The sequence below is a fragment of the Mchenga conophoros genome, linkage group LG14, assembly GCF_057382185.1.
Source record: "Mchenga conophoros isolate Kocher_MC1m ecotype Shallow Benthic linkage group LG14, M_conophoros_male_GT1.1, whole genome shotgun sequence".
NCBI classification, from domain to species: domain Eukaryota; kingdom Metazoa; phylum Chordata; class Actinopteri; order Cichliformes; family Cichlidae; genus Mchenga; species Mchenga conophoros.
This window is the reverse complement of record NC_140539.1, coordinates 36,869,494-36,888,337: the sequence shown is the minus strand read 5'-3', so window position 1 is coordinate 36,888,337 and position 18,844 is coordinate 36,869,494. Positions and strand designations below refer to the sequence as shown.

The following is an 18,844-nucleotide window of genomic DNA, read 5'->3' as shown; positions in this document are numbered from 1 at the left end:
TATCGACAAATCTATTTACAGCTATTTACAACAAACTATTTATTTACAACAAAACACCAAACTATTTACAACATGGGGGAGATCGTGACCATGACACACTGAAACACAGGGTTTAAATACCTAGAGGGAGCAATCAGGAAAATGGACAACAAGAGGGAAACACAGCTGGGGCAACTCAGAACTGACGAGACAGGGAAACGTAAACTGAAAACACTAAGATAACACAGACTTTCAAAGTAAAACAGGAAACACATAACAGTCACGCCAAAAACAACACACTGACAACACCGAAACGTAACAGACGGCCTAACAAAAGAATTTTACGTGGCGTTCTGGGATATGGTGGCGATCCAACTTTTGGAGGTTTTTAAGGAAATCATGGAGGGAGGAGAGATGCCGGAAAGCATGAAAACGGGAGTGGTGACTATTCTGTTTAAGAAAGGAAACCCGAACCAACTAGATAATTACAGGCCACTAACTATGCTGTGCGTGGACTTTAAAGTACTGAGTAAGGTTCTGGCAAATAGGCTAGCAGGAGTCATGTCACACATAGTGGAAATGGACCAAACTTGTGGGGTACAGGGGAGGCAAATCACATGGAACTTACATCTACACAGGGATGTACTCACATATGGTAAATGGTAAATGGCCTGTATTTGTATAGCGCTTTTCTAGTCCTTAAGGACCCCAAAGCGCTTTACACAACCTGTCATCCACCCATTCACACACACACATTCACACACTTTACATATGTAAAGGAGAGAAACATTGCTGCAATATGTGTTAGCCTGGATCAGCAGAAAGCTTTCGATAGAGTAGACCACGCTTTTTTGTGGAAGGTTATGGAGGGGCTGGGTCTAGGAGGAGGAGGGGAGCCACGTTGTTAAAGGGATAACGCTGCCCCGGGGTGAGAGCTTAAAAATATCACAATACGCGGATGATACAATATTATACTTGGCAGATGATGAAAGCTTAAGGGGAGTGATAGACATCCTATATGATTATGAAAAAGCAACTGGATCGAGAATAAACAAGGAGAAGACTAGGTACAAATACCTTGGGAAGTGGGAGGGGAGGAAGGACAAGATCTGTGATTTTATGTTGTGTGAAGGCCCTATGGATGTATTAGGGATTTCTTTTGGGAACGGGGAGGGGGATGCATTGTGTAATTGGAAAAAGAAGATGACTGCAGTCGAAAAAAAATCTGGGATTATGGAAGACAAGAAAACTCTCCGTTTCAGGGAAAGTGTTGGTTGTAAAGGCCGATGTATTGCCAAAGCTGCTACATTTGGCCTACGTCTTTCCGATGCCACAGAAGTATAGAGCTCAACTAATGGGGGGAATATTTAATTTCATATGGGGGGGCTATGAATATGTGAAAAGGGCGCTAATGCATCAGGAAATAGCAGATGGAGGGAGGGATGTGCCAAACGTTCCTCTGAAGCTGGATGCAATATTCTATAGCAATGTATGTATACTCCTGAAAAAGACATATATACACAAATGCCAAATCCTGATATGGTTTTGGCTGTCCATACCATACCGGTTTCTAATAGGGTGGGATAATAAAGGCCCTAAAGCGGAGACTAGGCCGGAGTACTTCCAGCGAATGGTAAAGTGGGGGAGGAGATATACGGAATGTAAAGATGAGGATACAGTGATAAATCACAAGTTACTATATAGGAAACTGGTACAGAAACTCAATGTCAATCCAGTAATGGTGAGCTCTGAAGTGTGGGTACGGGCCCAGGACAAGAGTTTTAAGAACGGGCTTAAAGATTTTAATTGGTTGCACTTGCATAGAAGGCTACCAGTCAGGGTCACGATGTATGCCCATAATTTGGGGAAGCAAAAAGTTTGTCCAAGGAAAAACTGTACGGAAGATGAAACAATTGAACATGTATTATGGGGATGTGAATATGCAAAAAAGGTGTGGGATGGGGTGAAAAAGAGTTATAAGTGCTTGGAGAATGTGACATATGATGAAATCACTTCGTTTGGGGTTAAAGGAGTGGGGAAAGAACAAAACAAAATAATTTGTATGCTGATATCAATTGTAAAACTTAAATTATGGAAAGCAAGGCAGGGACATATAACTGGAGTGTATAAATGGGGAGAGATAGGAACAGTTAAGGCAATAGAGAAAGAATTTGAAAGTATATACTGGCACGAATTAGAAAAGTGGGGAAGTGATACAATTAAGGATAGGTGGAAAATCACCTTTTTAAAACCACCAAGAAAAAGGTGGTAAGTGATAAGGAGCGAGATAATAGAAACGCGATTGTTTCTTCGGTTTCTGGTCTTTCATTTTGTGGGATTTTCTTGTTGATCAACTTCTCTTTTCTTTCTGTAGAATGTTTATTTAGGTGTAAAGAAATGAAGGTATGACAAGGATTTGGAAAGTAGTATGTTAAGATGTATGAGAAATGTGAAATGTGAATGTAAAGTATGGAAATGTTTTGGAAAGCAAATAAAAAAAGGAAAAAAACTGTTCTTATCAGTTTAATTGAATTAAATCAATTAATTAAATTAATTGATGGTATGACCCCTCGACTTCTTGGGTTGAGCCGTGGAGAGAATAAACTTCTTTTAGCTTTAAAATGACTGGTTCGCTACTGTTTTTACTTCTCATCTATAAATGTTAGGAGTGTTAGGTCCAAAGTAAGAGCCCAAAGTATCTTGTCCTTTCTGAATAGTGTAACGACAGACGTTATCTTACTTCAGGAATGTGCCATACCCTTCTTAAACGTATACAATCAGTGGCAGGACATGTGGCCGCAAATGTCAATATGGAGTGGATCAAACGGGAATAAAAACGATGGTGTAGCCATACTGATAAAAAACCCACTTGTCTTGGTGAAAGGAAGTACCGTAGTGAGTGAAGGAAGAGCACTCCTAGTCAATCTTACTTATATGGAAAAGGAATTAAATCTCTTGAATATTTATGGCCCAAATGATAAACATGAGAGATATGATTTATTAGAGGCATTGCAGCCCCACTTGCTGGGGAGGGCGCCTTTAGTGTGTGGGGGGGATTTTAATTGTGTTTTAAACAGGAAAGATAGGAGAAAAGCTAGACGAGATTTTAAGATTGACAAGACGTCACTCCTACTACAGGGTTTGGTTAGAGATTTTAAATTAACAGATTGTTTTTCAGCGGTTCATCCCAAGGAAGAGGGTTTTACCTGGTTTAGTGGAGCTGGCGATAGGGCCTCCAGGATCGATTATTTTTTTGTTAGAGACGTTTCACCAACTGAGGCCACTTTGATGCCTGTCTTTTTCTCTGACCACCTGATGCTAACCGTTAAAATTTCCCTTGGACTAGGTATAACAATGGGGAGAGGAGTGTGGAGACTTAACTGCTCCCTGCTGGAGGACCAGGACCTGGTTAGACAGTATAAGGAGAGGTATACTGAATGGCAGACTCTCCAGGACTTGTATGTAACACGTGCCTCGTGGTGGGAAATGGTGAAGGACAGGACTCAGTCCTTTTTCAAACAAGCAGGGAAAAAGAAGAAGGCTGCGAAAGACAGGTGTATGAGAGGATTACAGAAACGACTACAGAGGTATCATCTCTTAAATCGGTGGGGGTTGGACTTTTATGAAGAAATCAGAGAGGTAAAAAAAGAAATGCAGGGAATAGCAAACGACAAAAGTAAGGGAGTTATATTAAGAAGTAGAGAGAAAGTGAGAGAGGATGGAGAAAAATGTACGAGATACTTTTTAAAAAAAATTATGAGCAAACCTGGCTCTGTCTCTCAGTTAAGAAACAGAGCTGGAGGAAAAGTGGGGAATACCGAAGGAATAATTAAAGTGATTGAAGAATACTACGAAGACCTGTATGGGGAGAAAAGTGTGGATGAACGAGTCATTGCACAAATCCTGGAGTATATTGATAAGACTGTCGAGTCCAGTGATACGCTAGGACAAGCTTTTACTGCAGCTGATTTAAGGCAGTGTCTTAAGAGTTTTAAGACTGGAAAGTCCCCCGGGTTGGATGGACTGCCGATTGAGTTCTATTTGACATTTTGGGACATTTTAGCCGCGGATCTACTCTCAGTTTTTACAGAATTTAGTGAATTAGATAAGATGCCTGAGAGTTTTAGAATGGGTCTAGTCACACTCATTCATAAAGGAAAAGATGAGACTGTTTTGGAAAACTGGAGACCGATCACGCTTTTAAATTGTGATTGTAAGTTATTTAGTAAGCTTTTAGCAGTAAGGATAAGACCGGTTCTTAGTCAGATAATCCACCAGGACCAAGCATGTGCTGTAAAGGGCAGGAAGATCGCGGATAGCCTTTTGTTGATTAGAGATAAGATTTGCTTTGAGAGAGACAGAAACAAGCGATTGATTGTTTTGAATCTGGACTTCGAAAAAGCATTTGATAGAATATCACATCGGTACCTTTTTAAGGTGTTACAGAAGATGGGCTTTCCAGAACGCCTTATCTCCTGGGTTAAGCTATTATACAAAGAAATAGAGAGTAGATTTGTTATGAATGGGTCCCTGACGAGTGCAGTTAAGGTAAACTGTGGTGTACGGCAGGGATGCCCTTTGTCTGCTCTCTTATATGTTATTTGTATAGAACCCTTGGCACAGATTTTGAGGAAGGATAAGAATATAAAAGGGATGGAAATACCTGGGAGTGGGGGGCAGGCGGCAAAATGCGTCCTGTACATGGACGATATTAACATCCTATGTACAGACCTACCTTCGGTGAGGAGGACCTTTGAAGTCTCGGACTGGTTTGGAAGGGCTTCTGCCTCCCAACTTAATAGGGGCAAGACTCAGGCACAATTTTACGGGCCATGGGGGACTACAGAACTGACTGGACTTGAGATAGACGTGATACAGACTGACCAAAAAATTTTAGGGGTTAGATTTGATAAGAATGGTGGAGGAGAGGCTAATTGGCCGGGAATTACAGGAAAAGTGAAGCAACGACTGGTTTTTTGGGGACTGAGAACGCTGACTCTTGGGGGGAAGGTTTTGGTCATTAAGGCAGTGATTTTACCCTTGCTTCTTTTAGTTAGCGCAGTCTTTTTACCACCTAAAAATGTATTGCTAGAACTAGAACGAGCCATCTTTTATTTTTTATGGGGCTCCAAATGGGAGAGGCTTAAAAGAAAGGTAATGAAGAAGTTAAAGGAGGATGGAGGCAAGGGAGTCCCAGATCTGTATTTATTCATGGGTAGCCTCTATACAAGTAGCCACATGAGACAGGCTACCGGGTCTAATAGTAATCCCCCAAACACAGGGGGATGGGTCAGATTTTGGTTAGGTAGCTACCTAAGACAAAAGAAACTCATACCAGTAGATCTTAGAGTCCCCGTCTCCTTTTATACCCCTGTGGCCTATGGGGAGCTGAAATCCTTTTTAACCTCTTTTAAATTGGAAAACCAGGGCCTGGACATTTTAACGAAACATCGCTCTCTCATTTCTGTTGTGCAGGAGCGGGGAGATGTGATACCAGTCAGAGGCCTCTCTATCGGAGAGGCCACAGAAATGTGGCGTCTGGTGAATCATCCCATCCTTTCAAACAGGCTCCAGGATATATCCTGGATGGTGGCTCATGAGATTCTCCCAGTCAGGGCCGTCATGCACTCCAGAGGAATGTCTGCAACGGAAATGTGTCCCCGACCGGGTTGTGGCGCACCTGAGACGGTGAGGCACTTACTCTGGGAGTGCAGTGCTGCTGTAGACCTGTGGGACTTGGCCGGCTCCTCACGATTCCCGTACTTACCAGCAAGGGAGGTCCTGTCAGCCAATCTAGTTCTCTATGGGGTGAGCCAAGAAGGGAAGGCACAAAGAAAAGGCCTTGAAAAGCAGTGGCTTGCCCTCGCTGCTATAAAGGACGCCATCTGGACCTCCAGAAACTTGCTGGTAAGCAAGCACATGCAGATCCCCCCCGTGGCTGCTCTCCGAATGGCAACAGCAACAATAAAAGAGATATGTGCTACAAACATCAAGCTGAGAGAGCAGCCACAAAGAAGAATCGCCTCTGTGCCCATTCGGATGGAGGAGTCGGTACCGCACATAGAAAGGTCAAAGCAGCAGCGGCCTGACTCTCCGGGAGAGGTTGGTGGGAAGGAGCAAGGTGGTGAGGATCCCCTCTGAGCACCAGGAGTTTGTAAAAGGATGGGATGGTTTATTTTAACCTTTTGAATTTTATTAGTCTGTATTTTAAGGGGGTGAAGGGAGGCAATAAAAAGAAGTAATCCTTTTAAATGGGGTGGGATTGTGAACCAAATGAGATGACGATGTTTTGATTTATGTCTGAGTGCCAATAAAATTTTTCGAAAGAAAAAAAATCTGTTCTTATCAGTTCGCACTTGATTCTCGGTCTTAGGCTAGGACTGCGATCCTCTCCATTGGGTGTCTGGTCAGCGAAAACCTGGGTATTCCCTCCATTTTGAAGGTAGGTGCTAATATTAATTGCTTTGTTCGGAAGCATTCCATTGTTGGCTTTTTGTGCTTGATTGTACCAGGGGCATTGGTTGGTTTTGTGGTGCCTCCGTCATGGCGGCTTATGCCAGCTTGCGGAGGCACCACAGTGTGCGTTTTAGCTTAACTGAAAATGTTGGAGAATTGCCAAAGATGTCCAGATTGGATTTTTCCAGGAAGATGATTCAACAGGTGTTGGGGTTTTCACCAAATGACCTGAACTGTATCCTGACTCTCCCTTTCAACAGGGGTTTTGACGTAAGTTTTTGCTCAAGTGCATTGTTGGAGGAGTTTTGGATGAGGTACGAGAATGTGAGACCACAATTTGAAATTTTCAATGTTGAGAAACTGACGGACAATACCTTGAAAACGGTGATTGTCAGAATGTTTAATGAAACGGTTAATGCTCAAGATATTTGTGTGTGGCTGGGGAGATACTGCACGGTGAAGGGCCAGGCGAGGAAGGTGAGGGATGTGGATGGAATATGGAACTGTGCATGGAAGGTCCCCATACAGCAATGGGAAGACTCCCATGGGTTCCGGGGCCTGAAACACCTCCCATCCATGATAGTCTTGGGGGACAATAGAGGCTACATTCATTACCAGGGGCAACCAAAGCTCTGCCGGAGGTGTGGGGAGCATGGGCATCTGGTAGAGGCGTGCGAGGAAATCATTTGTGGGAAATGTAAGGAAAGAGGGCATACGTATGCTGAATGCAAAAATGACCATAAGTGCAATCTGTGTGGAGGAGAAGGTCATCTCTTCAGGGACTGCCCGAGGTCATTTGCAAATAAACTTAAGGGGAAAAACCTGATTAACGAGCAAAACCTGAGTGCAATAGGCAATGAGGTTGTCTTGATTGATGCAGCTGGGCCCGATAATTTGAACTTGCCGCCAGAACCCGTGAATGGAGGTGAGGAACAGGGAGAGGCGGGAAATGGGGAGGAGCATGGAAGGCCGGCCCAACCAGAAACCTCAGAGGAGGGGATGGGCGGGCAGGTGGAGAATGGAGCTCAAGAAGGGGAAAGCGGTGCAAGTGACAATGCCCAAGATCACCCCTCCCCCGACACCCAGTTGGCAAAGAGGACTGCAGCAGAATTGTCTTCCGGGACAATTGTTTCAGGGAAGAGGGGTAGGCTTGAAACACCGTCAGAGAGTTCCTCTGGCGAGGACTCCAGGGTCTTCCCCTCTGACTCGCCAAACGAGGTTTCCTTCCTTAATATAGTTTTACAGTCAACTCCCAAGGATCGTATGGCGAATGCAGCTTTGCGACAAAGGCCGTCACCTAGAGTCTGTAAAGGGAATAGAGCGACAGTCCTCCCTCGTGAACCATGTGAGGTGAAGGAAGAGCTCTGCTCACGGGAAATAAATTGATGTTACGACTCCCGAAGCTTGGGTTGAGCCTTTTGAGGAGAACAAACTCCCTTTAGTTTTATAATGACTAGCTTGCCTCTTGTTTTACTCCTTATGGCTCTGACCTTCTCATCTATAAATGTTAGAAGTGTTAGGACCAAAGTGAGAGCCCAAAGTGTGTTATCCTTTCTGAATAGTGTAACGTCAGATGTGATTTTAATTCAGGAATGTGCAATACCTTTCTTAAAAGCATATAATCAGTGGCAGGATATGTGGCCGCAATCGTCAATATGGAGTGGATCAAACGGGAATAAAAATGATGGAGTGGCCGTCTTGGTTAAAAAAACCCTCGTGCTGGTAAAGGGGAGCACTGTGGTGAGAGAAGGAAGAGCGCTTTTAGTCAATTTGAAATATATGGAAAAGGATTTTAACCTCTTGAACGTTTATGGGTCTAATGATAAACACGAGAGATATGATCTCCTAGAGGCACTGCAGCCCCACTTGTTGGGGAGGGTGCCTTTAGTGTTTGGGGGGGATTTTAACTGTGTTTTAAGCAGGAAAGACAGGAAACGAGCCAGACAAGATTTTAAGGTCGATAAGACGTCACTCTTATTGCAGGGGATGGTTAGAGATTTTAAACTAACAGACTGTTTTGCAGCAGTGCACCCCAGGGAGGAGGGCTATACCTGGTTTAGTGGGGATGGCGCTAGGGCCTCTCGAATTGACTACTTGTTTGTGAGAGACGTTTCACCAACTGAGGCTAGATTGATGCCTGTCTTCTTTTCTGATCACATGATTCTGTCCACTACTATCTCATTTGTTTCGGGTGTGACGATGGGGAGAGGAGTGTGGAGACTTAACTGCTCCTTGCTGGAGGACCAGAATCTGGTCAGCCAGTACAGGGAGCGGTATAGTGAATGGCAGACCCTCCAGGACCTTTATGAAACACGGGCTTTGTGGTGGGAAATGGTGAAGGGAAGGACACAGTTATTTTTTAAACAGGCCGGAAAAAAGAAGAAGGCCGCGGAGGACAGACGCATGAGGGGGTTGCAGAAACGACTACAGAGGTACTATCTCTTAAATCAATGGGGGATTGAATTTAATGAAGAAATTAAAGAGGTCAAAAGGGAAATGCAGGTGATTGTGGACACAAAAAGTAAGGGAGTCATTTTAAGAAGTAGAGAGAAAGAGAGAGAAGAAGGTGAAAAATGTACAAGATTTTTTAAAAAAAAAATTATGAGTAAACCTGGTGTTGTTTCTCAATTAAGGAACAAAGCTGGACAAAAAGTTGAGAATACCGGGGATATCATGCAGGTGATTGAAGATTATTACAAAGAGTTGTATGGGGAGAAAAATGTGGACGGAGAAGTCATTACACAAACCTTGGAGTTTATTGATAAGACTGTTGAGGCTAGTGGTATTCTAGGGCAAGCTTTTACATTGTCCGAGCTCAACCAGTGTCTTAAGAGTTTTAAAGGTGGGAAGTCCCCTGGGATAGATGGACTGTCGATTGAATTTTATCTGACCTTTTGGGACATTTTGGCTGCGGACCTACTTTCAGTGTTTACAGATTTTAGCAAATTGGACAGATTGCCTGACAGTTTTAGAATAGGTTTAGTCACGCTTATTCACAAAGGCAAAGATAAGACTGATTTGAGAAATTGGAGACCAATTACGCTCCTAAATTGCGATTGCAAGCTATTTAGTAAGCTCTTAGCAGCACAGATACGACCGGTTTTAAGTCAGATAATTCACCCGGACCAAGCCTGCGCTGTAAAGGGCAGGAAGATCGCAGACAGCCTCGTATTGATCAGGGATACCATTTGTTTTTCAAGGGATAGAAACAAGCGATTAATCGTCTTGAATTTGGATTTTGAGAAAGCTTTTGACCGAATATCACATCAGTATCTCTTTAGAGTGCTGCAGAAAATGGGCTTTCCAGAACGACTTATTTCTTGGGTGAAGCTGCTATATAATGGGATCGGGAGTAGAATTGTTGTCAATGGGACCCTGACCAGTGAGGTGGGGGTACACTGTGGTGTCCGTCAGGGATGCCCTTTGTCTGCACTACTATATGTCATTTGTATAGAACCACTGGCACAGATCTTGAGGAAAGATAAAGGAATAAAGGGGATGGAAATACCTGGGAGTGGTGGACAAACAGCAAAGTGCGTTCTGTACATGGATGATATTAACATTTTATGTACAGACCATCCATCGGTGAAGAGGACCTTTGAGGCTACTGACTGGTTTGGGAAGGCCTCAGCTTCCAAGCTCAACAAGAGTAAGACTCAGGCACGATTTTATGGACCATGGGGGACTACTGAGCTGACTGGACTTGAGATGAACGTGGCACAAAATGACCAGAGGATTTTAGGGATTAGATTTGACAAGGAAGGAGGAGGTAAGACAAATTGGCCTGAAATTATAGGGAAAGTAAAGCAACGACTGGGATTCTGGGGACTGAGAACGCTGACTTTTGAGGGGAAGGTGTTAGTCATTAAGGCAGTGATTTTACCCTTGCTTCTACTAGTTAGCGCAGTTTTTCTGCTACCCAGAAATGTGCTGCTAGAACTGGAACGGGCCATATTCTACTTCCTATGGAGTTCTAAATGGGAAAGACTCAGAAGGGAGATAATGAAGAAGATGAAGGAGGATGGAGGAAAGGGAGTCCCAGACTTGTATTTGTTTGTGGGAAGCCTCTATACGAGCAGCCACATGAGACAGGCTACGGGCCGTAGTAGCAACCCCCAAACACAGGCGTGGGTTAGATTTTGGTTGGGTAGCTATTTAAGACAGAGAAAACTTATACCAGTAGATCTTAGAGTACCCGTCTCTTTTACTCTTCAGCCACAAAGAAGAATCGCCTCTGTGCCATTCGGACGGAGGAGTCGGAGTCTCATACAGGAAGGTCAAAGCAGCAGCGGCCTGGCTCTCCGGGAGAGGCAGGTGGGAAGGAGCAAGGTGGCGAGGATCCCCTCTGAGCACCAGCAGCTTGGGAAGGGACGGGATGGCTCCATTGAACGTTTTAACGAAACGGGAAAAGGGGAAGGGAATTAAAAAGTAACTTTTAAACTGGGTGGGATTGAGAATTGAATGAGATGATTGTGTTTGGTTTTTATGTTTGAGTGTCAATAAAAAAAATTTCGAAGGAAAAAAAAAAGTTCTTATCAGTTTACACTTGTTTTCTCGGCAGGGGCTAAGACTGCGATCGTCTCCTTTGGGTGCTTGGTCTACTAAAAGAATTACGAAAATACTTTGGGATTCCCCTCACTTTGAAGGTAAGTGTTGTTACTATTTGCCCTTTTTGAAAATATTCTCTGTTTGTGCCTTGTCTTGTCTTTTTTAAAGGCTTTTGTTAGTTTTGTGGTGCCTCCACCATGGCGGCCTACCATGCCGGCATGCGGAGGCACCACAGTGTGCGATTTAGCTTAATTAGAAATGAAGGAGAGTTGCCAAAGATGTCCAGATTGGATTTTTCCAGGAAATTGATTCAACAGGTGTTGGGGTTTTCACCAAATGACCTGAATTGTATCCTGACCCTCCCATTCAACAAAGGTTTTGACGTGAGCTTTTGCTCAAGCGTTTATCTGGAGGATTTCTGGATAAGGTATGAGAATGTGAAACCGCAATTTGAAGAATTTATTGTTGAGAAACTGACTGACAACACCTTGAAAACGGTGATTGTTAGAATGTTTAATGAAACTGTTAGTGCTCAAGACATCTGCGTGTGGCTGGGAAGATACTGCACGGTGAAAGGGCAGGCTATGAAGGTGAGGGATGTGGACGGAATCTGGAACTGTGCATGGAAGGTCCCCATACAGCAATGGGAAGACCCCCATGGGTTTCGGGGCCTGAAACATCTCCCATCTATGATAGTCTTGGGGGACAATAGAGGCTACATTCACTACCAGGGGCAGCCAAAGCTCTGTCGGAGGTGTGGGGAGCATGGGCATCTGGTGGAAGCATGTGAGGAAATCATTTGTGGGAAATGTAAGGAAAGAGGACATACGTATTCTGAGTGTAGAAATGACCGTAAGTGTAATTTGTGTGGAGGAGAGGGGCATCTCTTTAGAAATTGCCCTAGGTCATTTGCAAACAAACTTAAGAGGACAAGCTTGATTGGAGAGCAAAACCTGAATGAAATAGGTAATGAGGAAGACTTGATTGACGCAGCTGGGCCTGAAAATTTGATTTTGGCGCCAAAACCTGTGAGTGGAGGAGAGGAACAGGGGGAGGCGGGAAATGGGGAGGAGCATGGAGGGCCTGTCCGACCAGAAACCTCAGAGGAGGAGGAGGGCGGACAGGTCGAAAGTAGAACACAAGGAGGTGGAAATACTTCAAGCGATAGCGCCCAAGATCAGTCCCCCCCTGATACCCAGCTGGCAAAGAGAACTGCGGCAGAACTGTCCTCCGGGACAATTGTTTCAGGAAAGAGGGGAAGACTTGAAGTACCGTCAGAGAGGGTCTTCCCCTCTACCTCGCCAAATGAGGTCTCCTTTCTTAACATAGTTTTGCAGTCAACCCCCAAAGATCGTATGGTTAATGCAGCGCTGCAGCAGAGGCTGTCTCCTAGAGTCCGTAAAGGGAATAGAGCACCAGCCCTCCCTCCAGAACCGTGTGAGGTGAAGGAAGAGCTCTGTTCACGAGAAATAAATTGACGTTAGGATCCTTGAAACCTGGGCTGAGTCTTTTCCCTGAGGAGAATTACCTCCCCTTAACTTAAAAATGTTTAGTTTGCCCTTTGTCTTACTCCTTATGGCTCTTACCTTCTCAACTATAAATGTTAGAAGTGTTAGGACCAAAATGAGAGCCCAGAGTGTGTTATCCTTTCTAAATACTGTAACGTCAGATGTGATCTTACTTCAGGAATGTGCAATACCCTTTTTAAAAGCTTATAACCAGTGGCAGGACATGTGGCCACAACCATCAATATGGAGTGGATCAAATGGAAATAAGAATGATGGAGTAGCCGTTTTGGTTAAAAACCCCTTTGTGCTGGTAAAGGGGAGCACTGTGGTGAGAGAAGGAAGAGCACTTGTAGTTAATTTGAGTTATATGGACAAGGATTTTAACCTCCTGAATGTCTATGGGTTTAATGATAAACATGAAAGATATGACCTTTTAGAGGAGCTGCAGCCCCATTTGTTGGGAAAGGTGCCTTTAGTATTTGGGGGGGGGGATTTTAACTGTGTCCTAAGTAGAAAGGATAGGAAACGAGCCAGGCAAGATTTTAAAGTGGACAAGACGTCACTCTTATTACAGGGGATGGTTAGAGATTTTAAACTAACTGACTGTTTTGCAGCAGTACACCCCAGGGAGGAGGGCTATACCTGGTTTAGTGGGGATGGCTCTAGGGCCTCTCGTATTGACTATTTGTTTGTGAGAGATGTCTTGCCAACTGATGCTAGATTGATGCCCGTCTTCTTTTCTGATCACATGATGCTGTCCAGTACTATCACACTGGCATCGTGTGTGACGATGGGGAGAGGACTGTGGAGACTTAACTGCTCCTTGCTCGAGGACCAGAATTTGATCAGCCAGTATAAGGAGCGGTATCGTGAGTGGCAGACCCTCCAGGACTTTTATGAAACACGGGCAGAGTGGTGGGAAACGGTTAAAGAAAGGACACAGTTATTTTTTAAACAGGCCGGGAAAAGGAAGAAGGCTGCTGAGGATAGACGCAGGATGGGGCTGCAGAAAAGACTACAGAGGTACTATCGTTTAAACCAATTGGGGATGGATTTTAACGATGAAATAAAAGAGGTCAAGGAGGAAATGCAGGTAATTGCGGACATAAAAAGTAGGGGGGTTATTTTAAGAAGTAGGGAGAAAGAGAGAGATGAAGGTGAAAAATGCACAAGATATTTCTTCAAGAAAATTATGAGCAAGTCTGGCTGTGTTTCTCAACTAACGAACAAAGCCGGACAAAAAGTTGAGACTACCGAGGAGATCATGCAAGTGATCGAAGATTATTATAAAGAGTTATATGGGAGGAAAAATGTTAGTGGAGAGAATATTACACAAACCTTGGAGTTTATCGACAAGACTGTTGAAGACAGTGGTTTTTTGAGCCAAGGCTTTACATTGACTGAGCTCAATCAGTGTCTTAAGAGTTTTAAGAACGGGAAGTCCCCAGGGATGGATGGACTCCCGTGGGAATTCTACCGGACTTTCTGGGACATTTTGGCCGCGGACCTACTTTCTGTTTTTATAGATTTTAGCCAACTTGACAGGCTGCCGGACAGTTTTAGAATAGGGGTAGTCACTCTTGCTCATAAAGGAAAGGACAAGACCGACATGGAAAATTGGAGACCAATTGCGCTCCTAAATTGCGACTGCAAGCTTTTTAGCAAACTCTTAGCAGCACGGATACGCCCTGTGCTAAGCCAGATAATTCACCCGGATCAAGCCTGTGCTGTTAAGGATAGGAAGATCACTGATAGCCTCGTATTGATCAGGGACACCATTTGTTTTGCGAGGGATAGAAACATTCGGCTAATCGTCTTAAATTTGGACTTTGAGAAAGCCTTTGATCGGATCTCGCATCATCTCTTTAGAGTGCTGCAGAAAATGGGGTTTCCAGAGCCGTTTATTTCTTGGGTAAAACTGTTGTACAGTGGGATCGGTAGTAGATTTGTCGTTAATGGGATCTTGACTGGGGCGGTGGACTTACACTGCGGTGTTCGTCAGGGGTGTCCCTTATCTGAACTCCTTTATGTTATCGGCGTAGAACCACTGGCGCAGATCTTGAGAAGAGACAAAGGGATAAAGGGTTTGGAAATACCAGGGAGTGGTGGACAAGTAGCAAAATGTGTCCTGTACATGGACAATATCAATATTTTGTGTACAGACCTGTCTTCGGTGAAGAGGACTTTTGAAGCGACTGACTGGTTCGGGAAGGCCTCGGCTTCCAAGCTTAATAAGAATAAGACTCAGGTACAATTTTATGGACCATGGGAGGCTACAGAGTTGACTGGGCTTGAGATGAATCTGACACAAAACGACCAGAGGATTTTAGGGATCAGGTTTGACAAGGAAGGAGGAGGCAAGACAAATTGGCCTGTAATTATAGGGAAAGTGAAGCAACAGCTGGGTTACTGGGGACTGAGAACGCTGACTTTGGAGGGCAAGGTGTTAATCATCAAGGCAGTGATTTTACCCCGACTTCTCTTAGTCAGCTCAGTCTTTATCCCTCCCCAAAAAGTGCTCTTAGAACTGGAACGGGCCATTTTCTACTTCTTATGGGGTTCTAAATGGGAGACACTTAGAAGGGAGACAATGAAGAAAATGAAGGAGAATGGAGGAAAGGGGGTTCCAGACCTGTATCTGTTTGTAGGAAGTCTCTATACGAGCAGCCACCTGAGGCAGGCCACGGCCCGATCGAGTAACCTCAAAACGCAGGCGTGGGTTAGATTTTGGGCGGGGAGCTACTTAAGACAGAGAAAATTGATACCGGTGGATCTAAAAGTGCCTGTCTCTTTTAGTCTCCCCCCAGCCTATGCTGAGCTAAAGTCCTTTTTAGTCTCCTTTAACTTGGAAAATGAAGACTTAAACATTTTAACTAAACACCGGTCTCTCATCTCTGTTGTGCAGGAGCGAGAAGCTGTGACTCCAGTGCGTGGCCTCTCGATTGGTGAAGCCACAGATGTGTGGCGTTTGGTGAGCCGTCCCATTCTTTCGCATAAGCTCCGGGATGTGTCCTGGATGGTGGCTCATGGGATCCTCCCAGTCAGGTCCGTTATGCACTCTCGGGGCATGTCTGCAACAGCCATGTGTCCCCGGCCTGGTTGTGGCGCGCCAGAGTCGGTGAGGCACCTGCTCTGGGAGTGCAGCGCTGCCGTAGACCTGTGGGCAATGGCCGGCTCCTCGCAATTCCCGTACTTACCAGCAAGGGAGGTCCTAACAGCACAGTTAGTGCTCTATGGGGTGAGCCAAGAAGGGAAGGCACAAAGGAAAGACTTTGAAAAGCAGTGGCTTACTCTCGCTGCCATCAAAGACGCCATTTGGACCTCCAGAAACTTGCTGGTAAGCAAGCACATGCAGATCCCCCCCGTGACTGCTCTCCGAATGGCGGCAGCAACAATAAAAGAGATCTGTGCTGCAAGCAGCAAGCCGTGGGAGCAGCCACAAAGAAGAATCGCCTCTGTGCCCATTCGGACGGAGGAGCCGGTGCCACACACAGGGAGGTCAAAGCAGCAACGGCCTGGCTCTCCGGGAGAGGCAGGTGGGAAGGAGCAAGGTGGTGAGGATCCCCCCTGAACACCAGGAGCTTGTGAAAGGACGGGACGGCTTTTATAAACTGTTTTTTATCGCTCCTGTGCATTTTCTTTTAAGGAAAGGGTGGGAAGAAATAAAAAGTAATCTTTTAAATTGGGTGGGAATTTGAATCTTATGAGATGACTGTGTTTGGTTTCTATGTTTGAGTGTCAATAAAATTTTTCGAAAGAAAAAAAAAATCTGTTCTTATCAGTTTAATATCTGATATGCCCCCGATTCGGGGGCAACGTATTAAACGTATTTTTAGAACAGGGAGCCGAATAAGGGGCTCCGTTCGCTCCGTTCGCTCCACGCATCGCCTCCGGGAACGGTGCCCCCTTTGCTGACTTTGTGCAAAAGCAAGAAAGCCAAACAAAGTAAGGTCTGCCAAGCCAAGAGCCAGAAAGCAGCCGGAAGCGGCGAACGTGCAGGGATAGAAGCTCAGAGAAATAAGGAAAAAAACTGGGAAGAGAGCGAGGAACTGAATATATTATTAAAGGAACAGGAGGTTTTGTTTCAGGAGAGGGCGAAAACAAGAATGTTTAAATTTATGCAGGAGGAGTATGCAACAGGAGAAGTGCTCGGCCTATTTTTTTGCTCAAATGAAAAAGAAAGAGGAAAAAGGGGCAATTATGGAACTGGAAAGGGAAGGGAAATCGGTTACTGGACGGGATAATATTTTGAAGATGGTAGAGGAGTACTACAGTTCATTGTTTGGTGTGGAAGAAGTAGATAGAGGGGCTCAAGAAATGGTTTTAGGTTTTCTGAAAGAGAGGTTACCAGAGGACGCAAGGAAGCTTTTGGAAAGGAGCATAACAAACCACGAACTATACGAGGCGATAAAGACAATGAAGAATAACAAGGTACCTGGGATAGATGGACTCACAAAGGAGTTTTACATCACCTTTTGGGATCTCATCGGAGACCACTTGTTGGAGGTATTTGAAGAAATGTGTGAAACGGGTAGAATGCCAAAGAGTATGAGGACGGGTGTGATAAGTTTACTACAAAAGAAAGGCTCACCTGCTGTGCTTTCAAATTATAGGCCTCTTTCAATGGTCTGCGTGGACTACAAAATTTTGAGTCGAACTCTAGCAAGACGCCTGGCCCGAGTCTTGCCTGCTATTATTAATGCAGACCAGACATGCGGGGTAAAGGGCAGGCAGATTGGTTGGAACTTACAACTACATAGAGATGTGCTTACATACATCGGAGAGAGGAACTTGACAACAATATGCGTAACACTTGATCAGGAAAAAGCTTTTGATAGGGTCAATTATGATTTCTTATGGAGGGTGATGAGAAATTTTGATATAGGAGGAAAATTTTTGAATTGGATAAGTATGATGTATACTGACATAATTTGCAAGATAAAGATAAATGGACACTTAACAGAGGAAGTACAACAAACGAGAGGGCTACAGCAGGGTTGCCCCCTGTCCGCCCTACTCTATGTTATATATGTAGAACCTTTAGCATGTGCAATAAGAGGAAACGAGAAAATTAGAGGAGTGCCCTTGCCAGGGGGGGAGGTGTTGAAGATCTCCCAGTACGCTGACGACACAGTTCTTTACTTGGAAGATGATGGAAGTGTGAGGGAGATGATACGAACAATACAGACCTTTGAGAGCGCTGCGGGGTCAAAGGTCAATAAGGAGAAATCAAAATATAAATTTTTGGGACGATGGGCAGGTAGGAGAGAGACGCTTTGCGGGCTTTCTTTGTGTGAAGGGCCCATGCGGGTCCTGGGCATAGATTTTGGAAATCCAGGGGGGGATGCAAATTACAACTGGGATTTGAAGATAGCGAAGATCTTAAAGAAATTGGGGATGTGGTCAAAAAGAAAGCTCACTATAACTGGCAAAGCTTTGGCCGTAAAAGCTGACATCTTACCTGCCCTACTCCATTTGGCATATGTCTTTCCAATGCTACAGACTCATAGGAAGGTGCTAACACGGGGAATTTTTAAATTAATATGGGGGGGGGGGGTATGAATATGTAAAAGAACAACTATGTATCAGACAATATCAAAAGGTGGGAGGGATGTCCCATACATCCCTTTGAAATTGGATGTGATGTATTACAGTAACATATGTGCTCCTCTCCAGCCACCCCTTTCCTGTCAAAGTGGAACTCTGGAGCAGAGCAGGCGGGGCCTGAGATCTGCCCCTTCAGCCAAGCAAACAGGGCCTACCGTGACGCCGGAAGCCAGGACGAGGAGTCACTGTGGCTTCCTGCGAGGCCAAAGAAACACACACTCTGGCTTCTGGGAGGGAGGGATGTCCCATACATCCCTTTGAAAATGGATGTGATGTATTACAGTAACATATGTAATTTATTGAACAGGTCCAATGTACATAAATGCCAAGTCTTGATCCGCTTTTGGTTATCTGGCCCCATGAGACAATTGATCGAGTGGGATAATAGGGTGCCAAGGGCGGAAAGCAGACCAGACTATTTTTCAAGGATGATTAAATGGCGGGAGAAGCATCAGGAATATAAGAACAAAGACCTCATGTTGAATCACAAAAAAATTGTATAGAGCCATGGTGCAGAAAATGCACACCCAAAATTCATGGGTGCAGGAGGAGGTATGGATACGAGCTCAGGAGAAGGGACTGAGCAACGGCTGCAGGGATTTTAACTGGCTGCTGCTGCATAAAAAAATACCGGTAAGATCAATAATGCATGCACATAGATTATGTGATAATAAGAACTGTCCAAGAAGCACATGTCAAAGAGAAGAAACAATAGAACATGTAATGTGGGGATGCCCCTTTGCGAG

General features: G+C 44.6%; 2 protein-coding genes and 3 pseudogenes across 2 annotated transcripts in view; all 5 read left to right on the top strand.

Annotated features, from left to right (window-relative positions):
- LOC146560295 (transient receptor potential cation channel subfamily V member 1-like) overlaps positions 1 to 18,844 on the top strand; it is an 87,779-nt gene that overhangs the window by 40,366 nt on the left and 28,569 nt on the right. The window lies entirely within an intron of this gene.
- On the top strand, positions 5,137 to 5,890 carry LOC146560301 (uncharacterized; annotated as a pseudogene).
- On the top strand, positions 7,915 to 10,860 carry LOC146560300 (transposon TX1 uncharacterized 149 kDa protein). The gene has a single exon (XM_085245175.1). The coding sequence runs from the start codon at positions 7,915 to 7,917 to the stop codon at positions 10,858 to 10,860; it is 2,946 nt and encodes a 981-aa protein (XP_085101301.1).
- On the top strand, positions 15,082 to 15,832 carry LOC146560299 (uncharacterized; annotated as a pseudogene).
- LOC146560298 (U2 spliceosomal RNA) lies at positions 16,235 to 16,401 on the top strand (annotated as a pseudogene).